General features: G+C 42.2%; 1 protein-coding gene across 2 annotated transcripts in view; it reads left to right on the top strand.

The window, feature by feature from the left end:
* Window positions 1-26,103, top strand: part of CCDC3 (coiled-coil domain containing 3) — a 192,960-nt gene that overhangs the window by 107,934 nt on the left and 58,923 nt on the right. The window contains exons 8-9 of one of the 2 annotated variants that reach the window (XM_045060873.1): window positions 10,089-10,249; window positions 16,532-17,089. The exons of the other annotated variant lie outside the window; for it this stretch is intronic. Coding sequence (XP_044916808.1) covers window positions 10,089-10,249; window positions 16,532-16,679 — 309 coding nt within the window. The 3' untranslated portion in view covers window positions 16,680-17,089. Of the gene's footprint in view, window positions 1-10,088; window positions 10,250-16,531; window positions 17,090-26,103 lie in introns of those variants that run through there. 2 annotated transcript variants of the gene reach the window in all.

Raw genomic sequence — 26,103 nt, 5'->3', positions numbered from 1 at the left:
TTCTTGCGAAGCTGAAACGTGTCTTTGCCTTAATCCCCGCCCCCCCACCCCCCCACCCCAATCCTCACTGTAGGCCCTTTGCTTCTGCATTATCCTTCCTGGCAACTGATCAGCAGCTTGGGCCCTTGCCTGTCTGTGCACACACTGTAGTTTTGCAGACAGGAGGGGACATTACTGAGGGTTGATCTCCATGGTTAGAACAAATGCTGCCCGTGAATCTTGGGCCATAGGAGGTGTCCCTTGTCTCCCCCATATTGTGCTGGCTGTCACTGGACAGACGCTCAGAGACACTCTCAAGCTTCAGTGCCCCTGGCTCGTTCTCGTCTTTTAGTTTAAGTATGGCAGAGCCATGCTTTCCCCCTCAGCACCTCCCCCCCCACAGGACCTAGGTAAATCCAGATGCTGCCAGCATGTTGTGGGGGTCATGGTCTCTGGAGTGCACTCAGGGTCAGCCCATTATTTCTGCACAGACACAGGATGAAGAACATCTGGGGCTAGAAGGAGCTGAGAAGCCACCTAGTCCAACCCCTTGATACAACATCACAAAAGAATTTCCTAGGAAAACAAAGACCCACCCACAGCGACATCTCTTGGCGTGTGGCCTAGTGATGCTGTTTTGACTTTATATAGAATAACCGTCATTTGAATGATACAACTACTAATGAACTAGAAGCTAGCATAGGGTTCTAAAAGTGTGCAAGCCTTTGTTACAGCTTTGGAGTAAAGCGAAAACAGTCGTAGCCAAAGAGGAGGTGAAATCCCACGTGTACACACAGCCACACACATGCACAAAAAAGTAAAGGAAGGAAACTCTTGCACAGTATCAGATGGTAACTGTATAGGTGCTCTCTGTTTTATTTCTGTTTATTTCCTCTGAGAAGAGGATCCTTTTCCAGTTCCTTGTTCTCTGGACGGAGAGGAGAGTGGACTTCTCAGTTTTCCAGGCAATTGGTTGTAGTTGTGTGTGGAGACCAGGGCTGGTCTCTCTGTCTGTCTGGTTTTCCTCTCTGGGTTCTCCCTGCAGACCCAGGTTGGCTGCCCGCCTGATGCCCACGGCTTCTTGCCTGGTCTCTTTCTTAGTGTCCCATTGTCAAGGCCCCACCAGTACTTGGCTGACCCATGTCCTGTAACCCCAAGGCTTTGCTAGAAAGTTGAAGCTGATCCCATAGAATAAGTCAAGTTAAAATGATAAATGGTAGTAGTGACATCGTATGTTTTCTGTAAACTTGTACATTTGAAAGCTTTTGATCCCTTAATTCTAAAAAAAAAAAAAAAAGTGGAGCAGGCCTTTCGAACAAGAGGCAGAAATTAGCTTTTCTTGATGCTATACTGGGTCACTCAAGCCACATGGCTGATCCGTCCATACTCCAGCCATGCACAGCCTATGTCCGAGTTGGTTCCTCTGCCCTGTCTTCCCTAAGGAAGATTAAGTCCACGTTTATTTAGGCGTGTCTTTTTAAGTATCTATCTGTATATAATTAGGTCATAAATTACTAATGAACAGGAACCCTAGCTTTTAAATCTGATCATTTTTGTGGATAGTAGGAAGTCAATATGTATCTACTAATGATGAAATATTAATATGATTGAAGGAGTCAGCACTAAATCTTTCCTAGTGTGTGTAAACTGCTTATAAAATAGCCTTATTGGAAAGACCCTGTGAGGGCTTGGATTTTGTGTTATAAGAGACACAAGTGAATTAAAATCCTGTAGTGAAGGTCCTTTGTTTACCCTCTAGCCCATGTTGGAAATAGGTTTATTTTGTGGCTAGAATTTTTTTTTAATGTTTATTTTTGAGAGAGAGAGAGACCGAGCATGAGCAGAGGAGGGGCAGAAAGAGAGAGAGAGAGAGAGAGAGACAGACAAACAGACAGACAGACACACACACACACACACACACACACACACACACACACACACACAGAATCCAAAGTAGGCTCCAGGCTCTGAGCTGTCAGTACAGAGCCCGATGTGGGGCTCGAACTCATGAACTGTGAGATCATGACCTGACCTGAAGTCAGACCCTCAACCCACTGAGCCACTGAGGCACCCCTTGTGGCTAGAATTTTGTGCTCTCTGGAGAGAGCTGAGGAGATGAGTTTAGTTCGTATTGTCAGTATTGTGATCAGCTACTCTGTGGGGCAGTGGGTTTACTTTCTTTCTTTGAGAAACTTTGTCAGTGTTGATATCACTAGGCACATAGGGATGCCAGGGAACAATGTAGAAGGTGCTGCTTATGCTTTTTTGTATGCGCCAAAAGTGATGGACGCCATCTTGAGTGTTGGACTAGGGCAGACCCAGTGGTTGAAGCCTAGTGCTGCTCCAAACTGATGCTGTGACCGTAGGAAGGTCACTCAGCTTCTCTGAGCCTCAGCTGCTTTATCTGAAAAACTGGGATCACGTTTCACAGGGTTATTTTGAGATTTTTTTAATTTTTATTTTTCATCTTTGTTTTTTGTTTTTTTGTGGTTTTTTTTTTTTTTTTGAGATTAAAGGAGCTATTCAACAAGCTTGGCACAGAGTAAGAAGCATTTAGCTGGTGAATGGGAGCTAATTTGGTAAATCCCCAAATGGCTTGCTTTTTGGCCCATTTAATCGCCACCTTTGAATGTTGTGTGTGTATACGTATAAAGCTTGCAAATCGAGAAATGGTGGATTCCAAGTGGATATCTCTTCTCTCTCAATCTTAGACCCCAGAAGTTAGACAAGGAGACTCAAAAGCCTGGCATGCTGTGAAATGTCTCCTGTTTTGGCATGTGGGATTTTCTCTCTGGGGAGAGCAGGTGTTTGATGCCTGCCATGGAGAGGGTTCTGTACAGAGAGAGTACTCAGGGCAAGCAGGCTGGCTGGATGCTCAGGACTCCTATTGTCATCGACTGAATGTGTTTCCCCAAATTCATATGTTGAAATCCTAATCTCCAATGTGATGATTGGGAGGTGATCGTGAAGACCACGTGGTGGGATTAGTGCCCTTATAAGAGAGACTTTAACAAACTCACTTGTCCCTTCTGCCCTGAGAAGAGGGCCATCAGTGAACCAATAAGCGGTCCTATGCAGACAGCAAATCTGCTGGCACCTTAAACTTAGAATTCTTAGCCGCTACAACTGTGAGAAGTACATTTCTATTGTTTATAAGCCACCCTGTTTAGTAGTTTTTTAAAAGTTTTTAATTCCAGCTAACATAGTGTTATGTTAGTTTCAGATGTATAATACAGTGACTGAACAATTCCACACATCACCTGGAGCTCATCACAAGTGCACTCCTTAATCCCCATCACCTGTTTATCTCCTACCCTTTCCCCTCTGGTAACCAGCAGTTCTCTACAGTTAAGACTCTATTTCTTTTTTTTTTTTTAATTTTTTTTTTTCAACGTTTATTTATTTTTGGGACAGAGAGAGACAGAGCATGAACGGGGGAGGGGCAGAGAGAGAGGGAGACACAGAATCGGAAACAGACTCCAGGCTCTGAGCCATCAGCCCAGAGCCCGACGCGGGGCTCGAACTCATGGACCGCGAGATTGTGACCTGGCTGAAGTCGGACGCTTAACCGACTGCGCCACCCAGGCGCCCCAAGACTCTATTTCTTGATATACCCTCTTGTATCTCTTTTATTTTTTTAATTTACTCATTCATTTTGTGTCTTAAATTCCACATGTGAGTGAAATCATATGGCATTTAGCTTTCTCTGACTTATTACACTTAGCAGTGTACTCCAGCTCCATCCACGTTGTTGCAAATGGCAAGATTTCATTCTTCTTTTTAATGGCTGAATAATACGTCGTTGTATGTATTTATATATACACCACATCTTCTTTATCCATTTATCCATTGATGGGCACTTGGGCTACCTCCCTATCTTGGCTATTGTCAATACTCCTGCTATAGACGTAGGGGTGCATGTGTCCCTTTGAAATATTGTTTCTGTATTTTTTTTTCTTTTTTTCGTTTTCTTTTTTCTTTTTTAAAATTTACATCAAAAATAGCATATAATGCAACAATGATTTCAGGAGTAGATTCCTTAGTGCCCCTTACCCATTTAGCCCATCCCCCTCCCACAACCCCTCCAGTAACCCTCATATTGTTCTCCATATTTAGGAGTCTCTTCTGTTTTGTCCCCCTCCCTGCTTTTATATTATTTTTGTTTCCCTTCCCTTATGTTCATCTGTTTTGTCTCTTGAAGTCCTCATATGAGTGAAGTCCTATGATATTTGTCTTTCTCTGACTAACGTCACTTAGCATAATACCCTCCGGTTCCATCCACACAGTTGGAAATGGCAAGATTTCATTCTTTTTGGTTGCCGAGTAATACTCCATTTTATATATATACCACACCTTCTTTATTCATTCATCCATTGATGGACATTTGATCTCTTTCCATACTTTGGCTATTGTTGATAGTGCTGCTATAAACAAAGGGGTGCATGTGCCCCTTCGAAACAGCACACCTGTATCCCATGGATAAATGCCTAGTAGTGCAATTTCTGGGTCATAGGGTAGTTCTATTTTTAGTTTTTTGAGGAACCTCCATACTGTTTTCCAGAGTGGCTGTACCAGCTTGCATTCTGACCATAGGGTAGTTCTATTTCTTTTTTTTTTTTTTTTAATTTTTTTTTTAACGTTTATTTATTTTTGGGACAGAGAGAGACAGAGCATGGACGGGGGAGGGGCAGAGAGAGAGGGAGACACAGAATCGGAAACAGGCTCCAGACTCTGAGCCATCATCCCAGAGCCTGACGCGGGGCTCGAACTCATGGACCGCGAGATCGTGACCTGGCTGAAGTCAGATGCTTAACCGACTGCGCCACCCAGGCGCCCCAGGGTAGTTCTATTTCTAACTTTTTGAGGAAACTGTACTGTTGTCCAGAGTGGCTGCTACAGTTTATATTCCTGCCAACTGTGCAAGAGGGCTCCTTTTTCTCTATGTCCTTGCCAACACTTGTTAATTCTTGTGTCGATTTTAGCTCTTCTAACAGTTGTGAGGTGTGGTATCTCACTGTAGTTTTGATTTGTATTTCCCTAATGAGTGATGATGAGCATCTTTTCATGTATCTCTTGGCCATTTGTATGTCTTCTTTGGAGAAATACAATGTTAGTGTCTTCTGTATTTTTAAAATGAATTATTTGGTGTTTTTGGGTGTTGAGTTTTTAAAGTTTTTTTTCCCTATATTTTGAATACTAACCCTTTATCAGATATGTCATTTACAAATATCTTCTCCCATTTTGTAGGTTGCCTTTAGTTTTGTTGACTTCTTTTTTTTTTTGTCCTTTGCTATACAGAAGCTTTTTATTTTGATGAAGTCCGGATAGTTTATTTTTGCTTTTGGTTCCATTGCTCTGGAGACAAGATAAGAAAGAAGTTGATTATGGCTGATGTCAAAGAGGTTACTGCCTGTGTTCTCTCCTAGGATTTTTATGGTTTTAGGTCTTACATTTACATCTTTCATCCAGTTTGAATTTATTTTTGAATATGATGAAAGATAATGGCCCAGATTCATTATTTTGCATGTGGCCCTCTAATTTTCCCATTACCATTTTTTGAAGAGACTGTCTTTTTCCCACTGGATATTCTTTCCTACTTTGTCAAAGATTAATCAACCATATAGTTGTGGGTTTATTTCTGGGTTTTCTTTTTATTTTTAAAAAACATTTATTTATTTATTTTGAAAGAATGGGGGAGGGGCAGAGAGAGAATCCCAAGCAGGCTCTGCACCGACATGTGATGTAGGGCTGAGTCTCCTGAATTGTGAGGTCATGACGTGAGCTGAAGTCAAGAGTCAGATGCTTAACTGACAGAGCCATCCAGGCACCCCTGATTCTGGGTTTTCTGTTCATTGACCTATGTGTCTATTTTTGTGCTACTACCATACTGCTTTGATTACTATAGCTTTGTAAAATAACTTGAAGTCTGGAATTGTGATGTCTCCAGCTTTGCCTTTCTTTGTCAAGACTGCTTTGGCTATTCTGGGTCTTTTGTGGTTCCATACACATTTTAGGATTATTCTAGTTCTGTGAAAAATGATGTATTTTGATAGGGATTGCATTAAATATATAAATTACTTTGGGTAGGATGGACATTTTAACAATATTCGTCAAGTACATGAGCATGGAATGTCTTTCCATTTCTTTGTCTCATCTTCAGTTTCTTCCATCAGTGTTTTATAGTTGTCAGAGTACAGGTCTTTCTACCTCTTTGGTTAGTTGAATTCTTAGATAGCTTTATTTTTGGTGCAATTGTAAATGGGATTATTTCTTAATTTCTCTTTTTGCTGCTTCATTATTGGTGTATAAAAATGCAACAGATTTATGTATGTTGATTTTGTATTCTGCAACCTTACTGAATCCATTCATCAGTTCTAGTAGTTTTTTGGTGGAGTCTTTAAAGAGTTTTCTATATATAGAATCATGTCATCTGCAAATTGTGAAAGTTTTGCTTTTTCCTTATCAATTTGGATGCCTTTTCATTCTTTTGGTAGTCTGATTGCTGTGGTAGGATTCCCAGTACTATGTTGAAATAAAAGTGGTGAGAGTGGACATCCCTGTCTTGTTTCTGACCTTAGGGGAAAAAGTTCTCACTTTATTCCCATTGAGGATGATGTTAGCTTTAGGTTTTTCGTATAAGGGCTTTACTACGTTGAGGTATATTCTCTCTAAATCCATTCTGTTGGGGGTTTTTTGTCATGAATGGATGTTGTACTTTGTCAAATGCTTTCTCTGCATCTATTGAAATGATCATCTGATTTTGAGCTTTTATTTATTGTGATGTATCATGTTGATAGATTTGTGAATATTGAAACACCCTTGTAACCTAGGAATAAATACCACTTGATTGAGGTGAATGATTTTTTAATGTAGTATTGAATTCAGTTTCCTAATATTTTGTTGAGAATTTTTGCATCTATGTTCATCCGGGATATTGGCCTGTAGTTCTCCTTTATAGGGGTATCTTTATCTGGTTTTGGTATCGGGGTAATATTGGCCTCATAGAAGGAATCTGGAAGTTTGCCTTCCTTTTCTATTTTTTGGAATAGTTTGAGAAGAACAGTTTGAGAAGAAGAGCACAATATTCTTTAAAAGTTTGGTAGGATTCTCCTCTGAAGCCATCTGATCCCGGACTTGTATTTGTTGGCAGTTTTTAGATTACTGATTTGATTTCTTTGCTGGTTAATGGTCTGTTCAAATTTTCAATTCCTGTTTCAGTTTTGGTAATTTCTGTTTTTAGGCATGCATCCATTTCTTTTACGTCATCCAATTTGTTGGCATAAGGTTTTTCATAATACTGTCTTATAACTCGATTTCTGTGTTTTTGGTTGTTACATCTCTTCTTTCATTTGTGATTTTTATTTACTTGGGTCTTTTCTCTTTTTTTTCTTGATAACTATGACTAGATGTTTATCAGTTTTATTTTTTTCAAAGAACAAGCTCCTCATTTCATTGATCCGTTCAAAAAAATTTTTTTCTTAGTTTCTATATTCTTTGTTTCTGCCCTAATCTTCATTATTTCCTTTCTTTGCTGGCTTTAGGCTTGCTGTTTTTCTAGTTCCTTTAGGTGTAGGGTTAGGGTGTTTATTTGTGATTGTTCCTGCTTGAGTAAGGCCTGTATTGCTATAAACTTCCCTCTTAGAACTGCTTTTGCTGCTTCTCCAGAGGTTTTGGACCTTGGTGTTTTCATTTTCATTTGTTTCCATGTATTTTTAAATTTCTTCTTTTATTTCCTGGTTGACCCATTCATTGTTTAGTGGTATGTTTAACCTCTATGTATTTGTGGTCTTTCCAGATTGTTTCATGCGGTTGACTTCTAGTTTCATAATATTGTGGTCAGAAAAGATGCATGGTATGACTTCGATCTTCTTGAATGTGTTCAGGCTGGTTTTGTGGGCTATTATGTGATCTATTCTGGAGAATATTCTGTGTTCACTTGAAAGGAATGTGTATTCTGTTTTAGGATGGAATGTTCTGAATAAATCTGTTAAACCTATCTATTCCAGTGTGTCATTTGAAGCCATTGTTTATTTGTTTTCTGTGTAGATGCTCTGTCCATTGATGTAAGTGGAGTGTTAAAAGTCCCCTACTATTATTGTTATTGATTAGTTTTTAAATGTTTGTTAATAACTGTTTTATGTATTTGGGTGCTCTTAAGTTGGGTACTTAAGTATTGACAATTGTTCTATCTTTTTGTTGGATTGTCCCCTTTATTATTGTATAGTGTTTTTCTTTGTCTCTTGTTAATGGTCTTTGTTTTAATATCCATTTTGTTTGATAGAAGTACCCAGCTTTCTTTTGATACATTTGCATGATAGATGTTTCTCCATCCCCTCATTTTCAATCTGTAGGTGTTTTTAGGTCTAAATTGAATCTCCTGTAGGAAACATATGGATGGGTCTTTTTTTTTTTTTTTTTTAAATCCATTCTGTCACCCATTGTCTTTTGATTGGAGTGTTTAGTCCATTTACATCCAAAGTAATTATTGATAGACATACCTTGTTTAGTAATTTTTAAAGTAGGCTGAATAGACTAAGCTACCTGTCAATATTATGATCCAGTGGTCTTACTGGATTTTTTTTTTAAATACTTAAAAAAAAGAGTTTTATTTATTTTTGAGAGTAAGAGCCCGGGAGAGGCAAAGGTGGGGGTGGTGGAGAGAATCCCAGGCAGGCTTTGTACTGCCAGCATGGAGCCCAACATGGGGCTCAAACTCACAACCTGTGAGATCATGACCTGAGCCAAAATCAAGAGTTGGATGCTTAACTGACTGAGTTACCCAGGTGTCCCAAAATACTTTTTTTTTTTTTAGAGCAGTTTCAGATTCACTGAGAAATCAACTAGAAGGCACAGAAATTTCCCATATAACTTCTGCTTCCAAATAAGCAGTATCAGTATACCCAATATCCCCAATATCAACAGTCCCCACGGAGTCATATATTTGTTGCAATTGATGAATATTTATTGACTGATCATCATTACCTAGAGTCCATAGGTTACATTAGGGTTCAATTTTGATGTTGTAGATTCAATAGATTTGGACAAATGTATAACGACATGCATCCACCATTATAGTATCAAATGGAGTAGTTTCACCGTCCTAACTTTCCCATATACTCTGTCAATTTATTCCTTTGTCCCCACCCTAGTCTTACTGGATTTTCATAAAGAATTAAATTATTTTGCATATTGGACAGGGAATATTTAGAGGTCTATCTATCTTTTATCTATTTATATCATAAGACTATGAATAAAAGTAGGCTCATGGACCAGGTGAGAAAAACAAATTCTACATCCTGTTTCCTTGTGGCCCTGGATTCTTGCCTTGACAATTCAACTTCAGGTGGTGGAATTTTGTCTTAAAATTCATGGTCACTCTTGCTCCCATCCCTACCACTCCTAATTGTTTACTTCTTCTTGCTTTTGCATTATACTAGGTAGTCTGGGGGGAGGGACCATGTCTTCCCCATCTTTGTCTCCTGGAGGTTAAAGCAATTGCTCAGTGAGTGAGTGCATGAATGCTCACTTACCGGTTCCTAAATTGTCACTTGCTTTCATTCAAGACTTTCCATAATCTTCTGCTGCCCACAGGCTGCCCTTCCCTCACATATGCTGCTGCCCTTGCCCATCTTTCTACCAAGCCATCTGACAAAAACAGGGCAGAGACCTGGGTTACCAGAGACATGCATAGATTTCTTCTCACCAAGCCAAGGCAGAGGCTTTGAGCAGAGAGAACAAGGGTGTGAGTTGGTTAAGATGGCATTGCTCCAGTGTCTGGACCTCATTTGGGGAGACTTGAGAGCTTAGATGTAAATCATGGCAATGTTAACCCTGAACAGATTCTAATTTGTCTTTAAGGCAGTGGGAGGCAGTGTGGAAGGGTATGTCTTAGGGACCAGGGTTGCACAATTGCACCATGTCTTGAATTTCTAGCCTACCTCATTGAAACCTGGCAAAGTTAAATCTTGCATATGCAAACTGGGACTGTGCTAACTGTCACCCTTATTAACACAGTTAAAGGATGATAGGAGTGCAATGCCTTGAGATTGTTCTGTGAAAGTTGCTGGTTAAAATGTACCATGTATCCATTTTTTTTGGTCAACTGCTAGGGGCAACTCTTTGAGTGGCAGAGGATGTGGGCAACAGAAGGACTACTGTTAGCAGGACTTGCCCACCTGATGCCTGGTGGTGGGCCCCTGCTTGATCAGAGCCTTCTGCTGCAGGTTTGGTCCTCTACACAAAGGAAGACTTTTGAGCCCCAAGACCGCAGGTGGGGTGTTCAGTATTGATAGGCCCATCCTTCCTCTAATTGAAAGGCAACCAGGGGTGGGTTGGTTTGGTGGATTTTCTTTCTCTTTAAGTCTTTTTCTTCAAAGGCTGCTGAAACCCATTGTGTCCTTTATAAGGCTGTGTTCCTTTATAAGGCCGAATTCATGTCCACTCAGCAGGTAGAGTAGGAGCTGAGAAGAATATGTGAACGTTTTTGTGTGTTGAGAACTTGGGACAGTGGCTATGCCCACAACAAACCTTAGTGTTTCTATTGGAGGGTTTCCAGAGGCCTGGTGTGTGCATGTGTGTGTAGGGGGTGGGTAGGAGGGCCAGTGAGCACTTTTCTCACTAAGCCCTCTGAGATGGGCCAGGGAAAAGGAGAACCTGAGTGGAGGACATTTATTGAGAGGGAGATGGCCCCTGCTCTCTGCTGAGTCAGGGGCTTGGGAGGAAGATGTGAACAGTGGGATTGAAGCCCACAGCACTACAATAGTTTAAACCTAAGAGTGGGACTGACCAGAGAAGCCCACATAATGAGTCACTTAGCATGGACCTGACTCCTGGCCTTGCTAGCTTTTTGAATCTTTCAACCACAGGAACCTCAGATTCTTCATTTATCACAGGGCATACAAGGTAGGCATAACAATACCTGACTTGACGGGGTTATGATTTCATGAGGCAGTGCATACAAAACCCAAGTCTCTGATACATAGTTACCATTTTTCAAACACCTCCTATCAATTATTAAGCTGAGGGAGGACTGTTAGCAGGCTTGTTACTGAGGAGACTGTGCTATAGCTCCAATGAAATCCTAAGAAGATGCAAATCTGGTCATCAACCTTCATCCCTGGATAGGATTCAAGAATATGGTGGTGGTTTGTACTGTACTAAGACTCATTGAGGAATCCAAGATATTGACACACCAAAGGGCCACAGCAAGCCTCCTAGTTGGGCAGTGATATGAGATGATGGAAGCCTGCCCATGTAGTGGGCCCCAAGGACCCAACTGCTCAGAATGGTGGGTTCCTCTGCCAGTGGGTCAGCACTGAAGGATGCCCCAGGGCTGCTCAGGGCTGCATCTACTCTGTCTCCTACAGTCTTACAGAAGCTTTCAACAGCTGCATGCCATGCTCCAATTTTGCCATACAGAATGGCATTTCCCAGACATGATGCCTTTTTCTATTGGGCTACTCAAAGTGACTGTTAAATCATGTCTTGGAGGCCTTGGGGGCATGTTTTTTTCAAGACCTGTGAAGGTGAACCATGAATGTGAATGACTGTATGAGCTCTGGGATCAGTCTACTCATGTAAATGATGGGATAATACAACTTACTTCATGGGGGGTTGTTAGCAGGGTTAAATGTGTTAGCTCATGCTTATATACTTGATGCACTTAGAGTAAGGGGTCAATAAATAATGGCTCTATTTTTATTTCTGTGATCATCTTCTATTTTCTCCCGTCTACCTCCATTTTCTCCTTCCATACTCTACTTTCATTTTGGGTTTCAAGAAGTTTCCAGGAAGGGGTTGGGATTGTTGGGACTGGCTGTCTTATATCTTGTATCCCATCCCCTTCTCTCACCCCCACCCCCCATCTCTGTCCTGATGCACTGAGTTAGCGCAGTTTTCCTCCTGTGTGCCTGAAAGAAATCAGATCTTGCTCTCCATAACGTTGGTTCTGCCATTGCGGGAGCTGGCAAGAGTGTGTCCTTATCAGACCTTGAGGGATGGGTCTCCAGGGCAAGGAGGAAATGAACAGACCATTGGTTTGGGTATACCTGGGGCTTCTCTGGGCTGTGGGAAGAACTCATAAAACAACGTGCAGTTGCCTTTTTGGGATTCAAGGAAGAGATCCTATCACTAGGGAAAACTAGTCCTCTTGTTGACCTTCTGGCTCACCTTTTCTCCTCAAAATCTGGGGGGTGGGGGGTGGTAGTCTGTTGGCCTGCAGGGTATAGCTCAGTTTTGGGCTTCTTGACTATGAGCTCAGCTCTGAGCCCCGCTTGTTGACTTACAGCCAGAGCTTACTCCATCTTTGCCCCATGCCCTCCACTTGCCATTATCTTCGGGCCAGGTCATCATTCTTTTCTTCCCACCCCACCCCACGCCCTTCTGCTTCTGAAGGATATTAGAAAGCCAAGTTTCAGTGGATACAATGGCCACATGTATGTATTCCATTTTCCTTATGATTGCTGTCAGTTAAATATATCCATCCACTATCAGTCAGCTCCATTCCCTCTGCCGGTAGAGATAACAACTGTAAAAACAATTTCACTGAAAAATAGGAGGAAAGGAATGTGGCCAGTCCCTGCCAGCAGGATAGTCATTTGGGTGGCAGTGGAAACCTCTGGCCTGTGCTGAACTGCCCTGTTCTTATGTTCTGTTGATGATGATGCCTTGCATGGAACACCCCAACCGGCTTGGCCAAGTACAGAAAGCAGCCCGTCTAATAAATGGAAACTCCAGACAGGAAGTTTGAGAATCTGGCCCTGATTTCCACATGGGGTGAGATTTTTTTTTTCACTGTACCTGATAGGTCTTTCCTATCCAAAACATTTCATTGTAGTGGCCTAGGTTATTTCAGATTTGGGATGCTCTAGCCATTGCTCCTTATCCCTTATCATTTGAGGGGCTCCTGGCCATGTCATTTTACCATCTTGGACAATTCTGGATGTTTGCCTAGTTCTTGGGTGTTTTCACTTCTCATTTGACCTTCACAACCACAAATGGCATTATAGGTGAGAACCTAGGAGGTAAGTGACATACTCAAGATCCTGTAGGTTAGTAACAGGTGGGAAAAATAAAATTCAGGTCCTTTAATGTTTTTTTTGGCACTCCCTTTTTCTTTTTGTAGTACATCATGCTACTTGGAGAAGAGCTGAAGTGTCATTCACAAGAGGCCTTGGGCATTTGAGACCTGGGTTGGGTTAATCTGGAAGCCCAAAGTCCAGTACACATTGGGAAACCTGGGCCACATGTGAGAGGATACCTTGTCATTGACATGGAGATAGCAACAGGCTTTAAGTAGCCCTGAGAGCCCACCAGATAATCACTTCCTTTGACTTTTTGGAGGAGACTTTCATATTGCAAGAGTATGCTGGTCTCCCCCTACCTTTCCCTGAATAGACTATGTTGGTCCAGACAGGCAAGGACTCCTTTCCCAAAGGATCTCCTTCAGGAGTTGGGGATGAGGCCAGGATGTATTGCTTGCTGTCCTGTCCTTTTCCATTGCTCAGGCCTCCCACCTTCATTGGACTTTCTGTTGAGCCTCCTTGTTCAGCCTTTTAGCTTAGCCTGTGGGTTGATCTGCCAAACCAGTACTCCTGCTGGGGCAAGGGCTTGCACTATGCTACTGATACTGTTTCTTACATCCCTAAGGGCAGGGCTCAGCTAATCTATCCCCCCAACCATGATCCAGCAGACTATTTATTAGCACAAGAGACCTCAGGTCTTCAAGAAATAAAATAAGCTGTGGGCTTTGATTTGTCTTCTCTAGGTCTCTAGCAGAGCACATAGTGAGGGCTCTATAAATGGTTCTTATGTTTTTTATTCCTCACAACAATTCTGAAAGCAAGGTTGATGTTGACCCCATTTCACAGATGAATAGCAGGGTTGTAGGAGAAGCCTGCCCAGTCACACGTGGAGTTGCAGCAGTGGGATTCAGACCCAAGTCAGTCCAGATCCAAAGTTGGGGTTCTTCTGTACCACCATACTTCCCCCTGCTGTGTTGTTCACTCTAAGCTGATTTCTGGGGTTCCTCATTTTTAAAGGTACCTGGAATGTGTTCTTCATTTTTAAAGGCACTTGGGTTCTCTAAGTGGCTATGGAACAGGTTTCCCCACCCCTCCTGGTGGGAGGGGAGTTGGCAAGAACTAAGATAGGGCTCCAGCAAAGAATGGGGTGTGGCTTAGGGTAATGAGTCAGGTCCAGTAGGGCACCCAGAATGCCAATCTGGAGAGTAAGGCAGAAGCCCAACTAAGTGGCTTGGACCTATACCAGAGGCTGGGGAGCATTTGAAGTTTGGGCTTTGGAAATTGGGGAAAAGGTGCAAGTGAAACCTGAATATGCTGTGCTTTCTTGGAGTTCGAGCCTGCATGGCTGTGAGTAAAATGACAAAACCAGAATATCACAAGTGAAGTTGGGGAGAGGGGCTGCCTTGGGGGCCTTGGGATGGGAACAGTGAGCTTAGTCTGGGTTGTGGATGGTGTGAGAGATGATGGTTTGACATTGAGGGTTGCTGTCCTGCAGGCAGTGGGGGTGAGAGTTGAGGAGTCTGGGAGGGGATGTGTGAGGCCATGAGGAAGAGTGAGTCCATCCTGGAGGACACAGGAGAGAACCAAGGTTGAGGAGTCCAGCCTTGAGGGCTTAGCTGCAGTTGGGGCTGGGAATAGGGATAAGACTCAGCCCAGCAGACAGATGGAGAGCCATGGGAACCATGGGTGGGAGAACAGGAGTCCACAGTGTGGTGGGATGCACACATGGAGACAGCCAGGAGGAAGAGGAGAGTAGCCAAGAGCTGAAATTCAAGGCATGGAGAGGACACTGGATCTGGCGAGAAGGAAGTCCTTGGGGACTCCAGGGAATGGTTTCCTACTTTTCCATAGCTCCACCTATAGTGGTCTATGACAAGTTGTGCTCTGAGGGAGTGGTCTGAGGTCCTCAAAGAGTAAGTTGTGTTCACTGTGTAGGATCTGTTTAGACAAGAACATGTCCTAGTTCATTTTAGGAAGGACACTAGCCATTGTGTTTTCTACCCTGGTATTGGTGCAGCTGATCACAGTGGCCCCTTTCCCACTTACTTCAGCAAGGTAGTTTTATTCCATCATGTAAATAGTCTACAAGGCCTTCTCCAGGGATGGCAGGGAGGCAGGCATCTGAGGTCAGTAGATGGCTTGAGGTCTGATGCCATGTCACAGCAGTCAAGGACTTTTCTTCCATTCAAAATACACTAACTTTGTCAATTTCTGTATTAGAGAAATTAGCCTTGATGCCACACCTGTAAGTGGATAGATTCCCCATTTAAATGATGGACACTGAGAAGTTGAGAAGTCAAAGGATTTAATGACGTGCCTGCCTTTGCAAAGTGCTTTATAATTACTTACTTTATTAGTCAATTTGTGGAGTGACTTTTAAAGAACTTTTTAAGATTCTCTAATTTGTGTAGAGACACACTGTTTAAGAAAGAAAAAAAGGTCATTTAAAATGACAAAAGAATTAATTTAATTATCTTCTTTGCCTGGGAGAAGACTCCAGAGCTTACAAAAATTCAAGTTGGGGCTTCTGGTAAATTAGGCTATTTACTAAATGGCACCAAGATCAGTGCATTGTGTTGTATATTGGATCAGCTTTTGAAAGGCAGAACTACTGTTTCAAGAGAGGTGAAGAGAGGCCTGCGTCCACGTCCTGCCCCATCTTGGATAAATCACTCAGCTTTAAGACTCTTAGGGTGCTGGAAGAAGCTGGGAGAGAAAGACATTCCAGAAAAAGCCAAAAGCACAGGAGGTTGAGATTTGGAACCTTGTGTGGAACTGTGTACCCTGGACAGATCACTTAAAATTTCTGGGTCTCCATTTCCACCCTGGGGTCCAACTGGGATCATAAAACCTGCCTTCCTCCCAGGTTTGTTGAGATGATGCAAAGATAAAATATAGGAAATTGCTTTGACTGCCATCAAGCACTGTACAAAGTATGGTATGGTGAAGCCTCTCCATTTCTGGAAAATGTTGGGATTTGAGCTCACTAAGTAGTCCTTGGCTTCCTCACCTTTGTTCTGATTTAAATGTGTGGAGGATTTTTTGTTTTGTTTTGTTTTTTAAACTGATCAAGATTGTATTGGAAAATCTGGTTCCTATCTGTAGATGAGTGGGCTGCTTCCCAAACTTAGGAGTTTATGGACTGGCCCACCCAGGTGGGCACAGGCAGCCCTAGAAAACCACAGCCATGTCTGTGGGTCCTGATGATCTAACATTTTCAGCTTTGATAAGAATGCTGGACTGGCAGCTTTCAAGAGGATAAGGGGTGAGGGTAAGATGGAATAAGGCATACTCACTTCCTGGTCCTGAATATACCAGTGAGAATTCACTCTCTGTGTATGGGGCAATGTGAGTGAGGGTCCCAGTAGAGACTGGGAATGTACCTCTAACGAAGGACCCTCTACAGAGAAACTAGACATCAGGGGAGAGGAGATTACTCCCATGGATAGTACCATTTGGAAGTAACTCAGTGCCCAAGAATGGTTGCTGTGGGCTTTGAATTCAATGCAGACTATTTATATCACTTCCAGATGCCTCTTGTCTACAGACCGTGACAGGTATATTGAGACATCACTTTGGGAACATCTGGGAAAAGGCTTGCAAAGAGGACATATAAGTAGGATGCCTGGATGGGAGATTGACTTTCTACGCTGGAGACTCTTAATGATGTGCATTTGATATTCATTTTCATAGAACTCCAGGATTGATCATCCAAAGTGAATTGTATTCTGAATCCCTTTTGCTAGCCACTTGAGTGGGATCTCCTTTTTCCACATGTTATTTTATAGTTCGTATATAGTAATGGAGCCTTCTCTTTAAAGATGAGCTTCCAGAAGTTTTTTTTTTTTAATATATGAAATTTATTGTCAAATTGGTTTCCATACAACACCCAGTGCTCATCCCAAAAGGTGCCCTCCTCAATACTATGAGCTTCCAGAAGTTAATGACTCATGATCGCAGGAGAAGAGAAGCATTAATGATTAACGGAAGATTACTGCCTTGTGTATACATTTCGACTATCATGGCTAATCCTTGTTAAGATGAACTGTTAGTCATTTTTTTATTAAACTCTGATGGTTTTGACAGTATATTTGCCTCTCTGTGCCTTATGAGACCTTCAGTGGCTTATAGCTATAATCACTCACACACATACACACACACACACACACACACACACACACACACACACACCACTTGAAATCACAATCTAATCTTTAGGAGTAGGAATCAGAAATACATATTGAGCCCTAGGTGATGAGCTTGCTAACCATAATTTCAAGATTAGTGTACATGTGAAGTGTGTGTGATTGTGAAAGTATGCATACATGCAGTTTGCAAAATATTGGTATTTGGAAGTCCTTCTCTTAACACCTTTTAGAATACTTTTATAGATAAACCTCAGTCCTGAAGGCCTGGTGTGTTTTTAGCACATCTACGACCAGTGTAATTTTTGGTAAGTCTTTTGCCCTCAAAGCTTTTCTTTTTTCTTCTGTTAACTTACATCACTAAGGATGCCTTTGGTTGCATGTAAAAGGTAAATCTGGGCTCAACTGATATGAAACAGTAAAACTAATATATTATCGCAGAGACGAGAGAGCAAAAGCTATGGCAGCTGCAGACCCAGTGTCATCAGGGCTCTGTGTCCCCCTGGGTAACTGTCTCAGCTGGCGTTCTCTCTTTGGTGCCTTTGTCCTCAGCCTAGCTTCCCTTATCATTGCAAAAAAGCTACAGTCATTCTACGCATCAACTCCAGACCTAACAAGATCCAAAAGAGGGAGACCTTCTCTCTTCCTGTGTAGCTTTTATTGAAAACAAAAATTATTCGCCTGAATGGTCCCCCTCCCCCACAACCAGCAAGCTTTCTCTCATGTCACTAGCCACAAGTGTGTCACATACCTGTGCCTAGTGGGGTCTCCTTAATTGGCTTACAACAATAAGGACCCACTTCCCAGGACAGCCCCTCCAGAATAATGGCCATCAAAAAAAGGGTGAAGCTTTAACAGCAGGGTTAATGAGGATGGGGAAAGGATTGAACCAACCAACATCATAAACCCTATAGGATTATTGTGAAGAATATGCGGCATAACCTATGGCTTAATGAGTGAACACACACAGAACTCTTCAAACACTACTTGGGATGTGGGAAGTACTCAGTATGCATTTGCTTATTGTGACAAATTTATGTTTTGGATGAGCTTGAGTGACTCACCAATAAAAAATAGCATTGTGAGTGGTGGTGTTTTATTAAAGATAAAAGGAGGGGGGATGCTCAAGGGAAATAGGGGAGGAAATCCAGTTGATACTTGGAGGCAAAGAGGAGGCCAAGCGAGTAGCTGGCCTATATTTGGTCATCCTCTTTCCATCGGGAGGAGCTAGTCCAGCCTTCTAAATAAAGGAAAAATGCTATTGCCCAAAGTGTTAATGAATTCCAGCCCCAGGAGTCTCCTCTTTCCCACAGCTATTTTCTTTCACTGGTTGAAAGTGGTATTTAACAGCAGAAGTATTTTAAAACAGTCAGAGGTTTCTTAACCAAATAAAAACTTTAGACTTAATTGCTTTTCATGAGGGAGGAATGGAGCTAGAAACCCGTGTGTTGTGTGTCTGTGTACGTAAATGTAAATATTTTTTTATGAGATGTACACATACACTTGTAAGAAACCATTTAAAATTGACAGTCCTAGGCAAGAAAAAGGAAAAGAAAAAAATTGGCTCTTGAAGCTTTTAGCCATAACTAAAAATAATCTTCCATGTTTGATACATTACTCAAGAAATCCCCTTTGTGTATCCTGATTTTAGAGTTCATTTTCACGCTGTGTGACTTAGAGAGGGTCCCTGTTCAATCTGATGGCCTTTGATGCCATTTGGGACTTTGGCTTTTGTTCTGGCATCTTATTTTTTTTTTAATTTTAAAAATATTTATTTTTGAGAGAGAGAGACAGACAGAGCATATGCTGGGCAGGGGCAGAGAGAGATGGAGACACAGAATCCAAAGCAGGCTCCAGGCTCTGAGCTGTCAGCACAGAGCCCTACACGGGGCTCGAACTCAGATCATGAGATCATTACCTGAGCCAAAGTCTGACACTTACCCGACTGAGCCACTCAGGCGCCCCTTCCTTCCTTCCTTCCTTCCTTCCTTCCTTCCTTCCTTCCTTCCTTCCTTCCTTCCTTCCTTCCTTCCTTCCTTCCTTCCTTCCTTCCTTCCTTCTTTCTTCTTTTTTTAATGATATGGCATTTAAAACATAACGGGATAAGTATAAACCTACTTTTCATTTCTTTAAAAGAAGAAAGGGGGGTGCCTGTGTGGCTCAGTCGGTTAGGCATCTGGCCTCGGCTCAGGTCATGATCTCACAGTTTGTGGATTCAAGGCCTGTGTCGAGCTCTGTGCTGACAGCTCAGAGCCTGGAGCCTGCTTCGGTTTCTGAGTCTCCCTCTCTCTCTGCCCCTCCCCTGCTGCCACTCTGTCTCTCTCTCCCTCTCTCTGAAAAATAAACATTTTTAAAAAATTAAAAAGAAGAAAGGAAGAAGCAGTTCTAAATGTAAAAACCCATTTCACATGTTAATGCATCGAGTTTTATTCTGATAGCCTTGAAGAGATTTGGGGGGTTTTTGACTGTTAGGTGTTTTTTTAAAATGCAAAGCAAATGACTTGAAAGGTGTCCATCTGACAGTAGAAGTTGTCATATCAAATCCTTCTGCAGGGAAGCCAAAGAAAGCAGGGAGAAATTTTGGAGCTCTTATTGTGGTGGGAAATCAGTTTCTGTTTTCATGCTTTTTGGGCTTTTATCAAATTTTACTTTGAATCTTCTCAGAAAGTAATGTCCCATTATTTATAATCACTTGGAAGAAATTTGATGTTTGCCAGTCTATCTGGTTTGGCACTTAGCATCTACGAGTCCAAATAATCATCCTTTATCAAAGAATTACATTTCCTCCAACTTACACCCCTTAAAAATGGGTCAGATGTTTCTCTACATTTCTGGAATCTCTTCTTTGAAGTTGAGACTTCAGTTAGCTATTTGGAAGCCGTATAAGAGGGTAGTTAGAACCAACTTGGATCACCAGAGAGGATTGAAATGGGACCTTTACTGATTTCAGCTGAGGACTTGGGGGTTGGGAGCCTTTATCCATCTGTTGTGCTTGGAGCTTAAATTCCGTTAACTTAACGCAAAGCCCTCCTTAGGAAATCAACCTAATGGACATGACCAGCTGTACTGAGTTGCTGTAGGCTTAAGAGCAAACATGGATGGAGAGCTGAGGTACATGTATACTGTGGTCCCAGAGCCTTGGGGAAGAAGCAACAGGAAAAACAACCAAAATTATGCATGCCAACATCTCTGCAAGGCTCACAGTGACCATTTCTATTAATAGTTTTGCTACATAGACTGTAGCTAGGATAATTTAAGACAGATGAAAGCTTTTTCCCCTTTCTCTAATTTTCATGCTACTTGGCTTTATTCTTGTTATGTTTTTCTTTCTTTTTTTTAAATTTACATCCAAGTTTGTTAGCACATACTGCAACAATGATTTCAGGAGTAGATTCCTTAATGCCCCTTACCCATTTAGCCCATGCCCCCTTCCACAACCCCTCCAGTAACCCTCTGCTTGTTCTCCATATTTAAGTTTCTTATGTTTTGTTCCCCTCCCTGTTTTTATATTATTTTTGCTTCCCTTCCCTTATGGTCATCTTTTTTGTATCTTAAAGTCCTCATGTGAGTGAACTCATATGATATTTGTCTTTCTCTCACTAATTTTGCTTAGCATAATACCCCCTAATTCCATCCACATAGCTGCAAATGGCAAGTTTTCATTCTTTTTGATTGCCGAGTAATACTCCATTGTGTGTGTGTGTGTGTGTATATACGCATGTATATATATACATATATATACATATATACATGCATATATATATACATATACATATATGTATATATATACATATATATACATATATACATGCATATATATATACATATACATATATGTATATATATACACCACATCTTCTTTATCCATTCATCTATCCATGGACATCTGGGCTCTTTCCATACTTTGGCTATTGTCGATCATGCTGCTATGAACATTGGGGTACATGTGCCCCTTTGAAACAGCATCCCTGTATCCCTTGGATAGACACCTAGTAGTGCAATTGCTGGGTCGTAGGGTAGTTCTATTTTTAATTTTTTGAGGAACCTCCATACTGTTTTCCAGAGTGGCTGCACCAGTTTGCATTCCCATCAGCAGTGCAAAAGAGATCCTCTTTCTCCACATCCCTGCCATCTTGTTACTTGGTTTTAAAGGAAATTTGGGTCTTAAGCAAGGAGTTGCCCCACCTGCTCTTTTCTTTCCTGACATGTTCTTAGGAACAGCACATTTTGTGGGTAGCAATCACTTGTCAGGCTCTGGTGATGCTAGGTTTTCACAGAAGCCCTGGGCTGTGTATACCGCTATTACCCTCATGTCATAGATGTAGAAACAGAGGTGTGGTGGGGTTCAGCCACTTGCTGAAGCCACTGAACTAGTGAGGGCAGAGTCTGGGCTGGGGCTTGCATCAGTGGGATTCCAAGCCCATGCTCATTCACAGCACCACATAGAGTGGTTTCTGGATGGTGGTGCTTTTTGCCAACACCTTAAAAGATCTCCATATTGCTAAGTGGAGGGTGTATTTCACCTGCTGTTAAGCACTTCTGTTCCCCCTCCTACCTGCTTTCCTCCCACTGAGTTACCATATTCTAAGAATACCAACCTAAACTGTAAAGGATGAGAAAGTCTAATTGTTACTAAAAAACCCCTTTTGTTTGGGCCGAGCACTTTTTATCCTACCGAATACTTTTCTATTTACCATCCTGCTTGGTGAGGTCAGTAGGGCTCATTCATTCTGGGGGTCAGGGCAGAAATCCCAAGCTTGTGATATGGCTGGTAGAATTTGGGCAGCAGGGTTCTATGGGATCGGTGTTGACTTTTCCAGACCATTGGCTCTAGGACAGGGTTGTGCAGCCTTGATCTCTTCTCAGAAGAGATCCTCAGGTCTCCTGGTCATTTCCCACATTTCTTCCCACCGTTGGGTTGCCCCGCCCCACCTCCTATTTTGATTCTGTATACCTTGTCGTTGTGGTGGGAAAGTTCTTGAGCCTCGAACAAAAGCACTGGACGCACATGGAGTGTTGTGGGCTTCCATTTGTTTATTCCACATAGGTCATGGTTGGAATGACCTATTATAAATCTCCCATGCCTGGCAGCTGCCTTCCCTAGGTCAATAAACAGACAAGCCTTGAACTGAGGGATGGGGAATTTCCATCCTCTGAGGCACCAGGACCCAGACACAGGGTTCTAGCTCCCCATGATCTGTCTTGCCCAGCCTTCCTCCACTCTGGCTTTTCTTCCCACCTCTTCCCAAACACACACAATGGGAACATGAAGAAACCATACAATGATACCAAAGGTCTGTAGAGCTGAAGGATAAAAACACAACAGTTTTTCAAAAGTCTTAGGTCTGTTCTTTTTATTGCCTTTCCCTTTAAGGACCATACAGTTATGCTGAGAAAACTCTTAGGAGGGAAAATTGTAACTTTCCTTAAGTCTCATATTCTGGGTGACCTGTGACACAGGTGTTCTGGAAGAGGACCCAGCCCTGGCTTTTTCCCTGACCAGCCTTGAGTTCCTGGCACAGCACTTACCTTCTCTGGGGCTCTGGTGTTTGTATGTTTACTCTTGGTTGTTTACTGTAAACCGAGGGATTTGCACTACATGATACACCAGGTGTTTTTCAGCTCCGACATTTTGTTGTTTGAGTGGAGGAGAAATTGTGTCCATTGTGTCCATAAAGATGATTCTCCCTGCACTTATCCTTGGCTCACCCTTACCCCTGTATATGTAGAACACTTGGGTAATTAGTATTTACTGAGGAATAATAAAGCATACCTCTAGTCTTTGTAGCTTGTAAAATAATGAGGGTGGGTGAGGAGGGAGTGGTGGCCTGCTCTAGTTTAGGATGAATTTAGGGCGGTTGTAGTAATCCATAGGTTAGAATCTAAGATGGAATTCTTCATCACCTCCTCCCCACCGCTTGTGGACATCAGCTGTTTTTGCCTGCCTTGTTTTGGGCAGTGGTACCCTAACTTTCACTGACTGTCTTTTGCCATTGGGTTTATACATCTTACTTGCCATTGGCTTCATAGAATCTCTGTGATCTAGATCTGGCCATTTAGAAGCCATATTCCCTGGCCATGGTAAGTGGTTAAGAAATGGGCAGAAATCTAAGCCACATCAGTGAGATTTGCTAGAACTACAGGGACAGAGGCTATTCCCACTGGGGTTGCCAGGCAGGAGGAATGTGTGTCTGATGCTGATGGCCATCTTCAACACGATATGGGATGGACCTACTGAGTGTGAGGTTGATGCTGGGGAAACTAGAGCAGAGGAAAAGAGGGGGCTTCTGAAGCCATTGTCCACATACTTGAGTCCAGCCCTGCCAGAATGTAAAGCAAGGCCTGGGCTAGTCAGTTATATAGGCCAATATATTCCTTTTTCCCTGCTCAAGTTTTGGATTGAGCTTCTGTCACCTACAGTTCAGTCTCCATGAAAAGCACTACTGCCTTTCTGTCACATCCTCTGGGCAGCTTTTTACCCTATGGGTTGAATCTGTTGGGATACATTTGACTTCAAGACTGTACCCACAGCAGCTTAAACGGGTAGGGTGTTTATCAGTCTCCTATAACGAGAAGCCCCAGGCAACATGGGTCCAGGATTGGTATTTAGCATCATCAGATGCTTAGGTTTTTCAGGGTCCTGGTATCTGCAGCTGCTCGCTTGGCCTTTAAGGTTGTACCTTCATGGTGCAACATTGCAGCTCTAGAAATTACTTACTCACATAGCTGCTTGATTTTATTTAGGCTTATCAGGATTCATCTCCTGGAGCTGGAAAGGCCCTTTTCTCTGAGTCAGTGAACAAAATCAGGGTTCCATGGGGAAGAAGAAGGGGATGAGGGGTGGCTTTTGGGTCTACCAGTGGGTCTCTATGCCAACTCCCCAGCTGTAATGGGTGGAGGGCCCATTATGGTCCATCTTAACCATATTCCTGCTCAATAGAAATTCTAGAGGGAGGAAAATTGGTCTGAGGTCTCATTTGTTTTGCTCCCTCAGGGACAGCACAGTGGATCTTGAAAGGCATGGAATGATGGGTTAAGAATGTTTTCCTCTTTTTGACCATGGGGATGGTGGTTTGGCAAAACAGCAACATAGTGGCCACAAGTCACTGAGACAAGGATGAAGTTACTGAATCTGGGACTTGGTTACAAACCAGATGATCCACAAGCCTCACTTTGAACTTCCATCCCCACCCCTTCACTTGCAGCACCCTGCTCTGTGACAACTATGTACAGGCCTAGAAATAACTGGGCTTTGCTTCAGAAAGACGGTACTTTAAGACAGGAATCAGAATTTGAGGTGATAGAGTAGCATGAGGAGTGGAATCCTACTTGAGAACAGGTAGAGCATTTTCTTAAGCAAAGGACTACAGGTTGCCTAACAAATGTGTCCTCAAAAAGTTAATTAGATTTTATTTGAATTAGGAGAGCTTAGTAGTTAAATCTTAGAGTGACTCTATGGAAATGGAAGTAAACAATTTTAGTGACTCATAACTCTGTTTGTTATATCAAAAAGTCTAACGGCGGACACATCTGAACAATAATAGAGTTTTCCTAAACATTTAAAAAATAAGTGATAATTTATGCCCCCAAAATGAAAAACAGTCTGCTATCATGGGCGGCGTGTGGTGATCGCGTGAAGTACTGGGCTGTGAGTGACAGACAGCTGGTGATGTCTAGGTGGGCTAGTCCACAGGCTAAAAATTGAGAGGCAGATGGTAATGGATGTTGGCAGGGCTATCATGGCAGTCTCACAGGTGACGAATGCATCGTGACTGTATGGGTCCTGTAAGTTTTCATGGATAACAATCATTTTGGAGTATTGAATTATAATCAGGCAAATATATATCCTATTCAATAATCTGTACCCTTGAAGGAGGTGTAAGACCACTCAAAATAAAAAAAAATGGGGTTGTCTGAAGCCTTTCGTGAACATCATGTTTGTCAGAATTTAAAATATCCAAATTCTAGAAATACTGATAATTTAGAATAGGTAAGATAATGAGCATTCTGGGTAAACTACTACAATATTTGTTTTCAGACTGAGGATTTTCAGATGTTATTACATAGCATGACTTCTCCACACTACACCAGAGGTGGGCGAACTTCAGTGCATAGGCCATACCTGGCCAGCTGGTTACATCCAGCCCACTGCCTATTTGTGTATGGCCCTCAGCTAAGTATGGTTTTTACATTAAACAATGTTTATTTATTTGAGAGAGATAGAGGCAGAGAGAGAGAGAGTAGAGAGCATCTCAAGCAGGCTCCAAGCTCAGAGCAGAGCCTGACATGGGGCTCAATCTCCCCAACTATGAGATCATGACCAGAGCAAAAATCAAGTATTGGGTGCTTAAGTGACTGAGCCACCCCAGGGGCCCTTTTATGTTTTTTAATGTAAAAAAATCATGCGATGCATGAAAATTGTATAAATTAAAAATTCAGTGTGTTTAAATAAAGTTTTATTGGTTCACTGCTTTGGTCAACCCTTTACATATTGTGTAAGGCTGCTTCTATGTTACAATGGCCAAGATCAGTAATTGTCAGGCCACGTGGCCTACAAAACTGAAGTTATTAACTGGCCCTTTACCAAAACAGTTTGCTTACCCCTCCTCTGGAGCCTTTCAATGACTTGTTAATTCTCTTCTTCCCACACAGAAGGTCCTTTCTCTTGGGGTCAAGCTGTCTGAGTGTTCCCTAGTGCTGAGTGCCCATGAACTCCCTGGGCCTTTTCCTCAATCACAGATACACCGGGTTGAAACCTGGGTGAGCCCTCCCCTTGGCTCACTGTCCCTCAGCAAATTAAGAAGGGGACTCAGGAAGAATTTTCCTTGCCCACATTTAAATTTAGTTGGTCCCCGAGTAGCAGAGGAATAACATCTCCATGGTATCCCTATGAAAACATGATTAATCATTTACTTCCTATTTTCCTTTTGCTTTGGGCCATATCAGTATTCTATTTG

This window comes from Felis catus, chromosome B4 (genome assembly GCF_018350175.1).
Source record: "Felis catus isolate Fca126 chromosome B4, F.catus_Fca126_mat1.0, whole genome shotgun sequence".
Lineage (NCBI taxonomy): Eukaryota > Metazoa > Chordata > Mammalia > Carnivora > Felidae > Felis > Felis catus.
The sequence above is the reverse complement of the archived record's forward strand: the minus strand, read 5'-3'. Positions and strand labels throughout refer to the sequence as shown.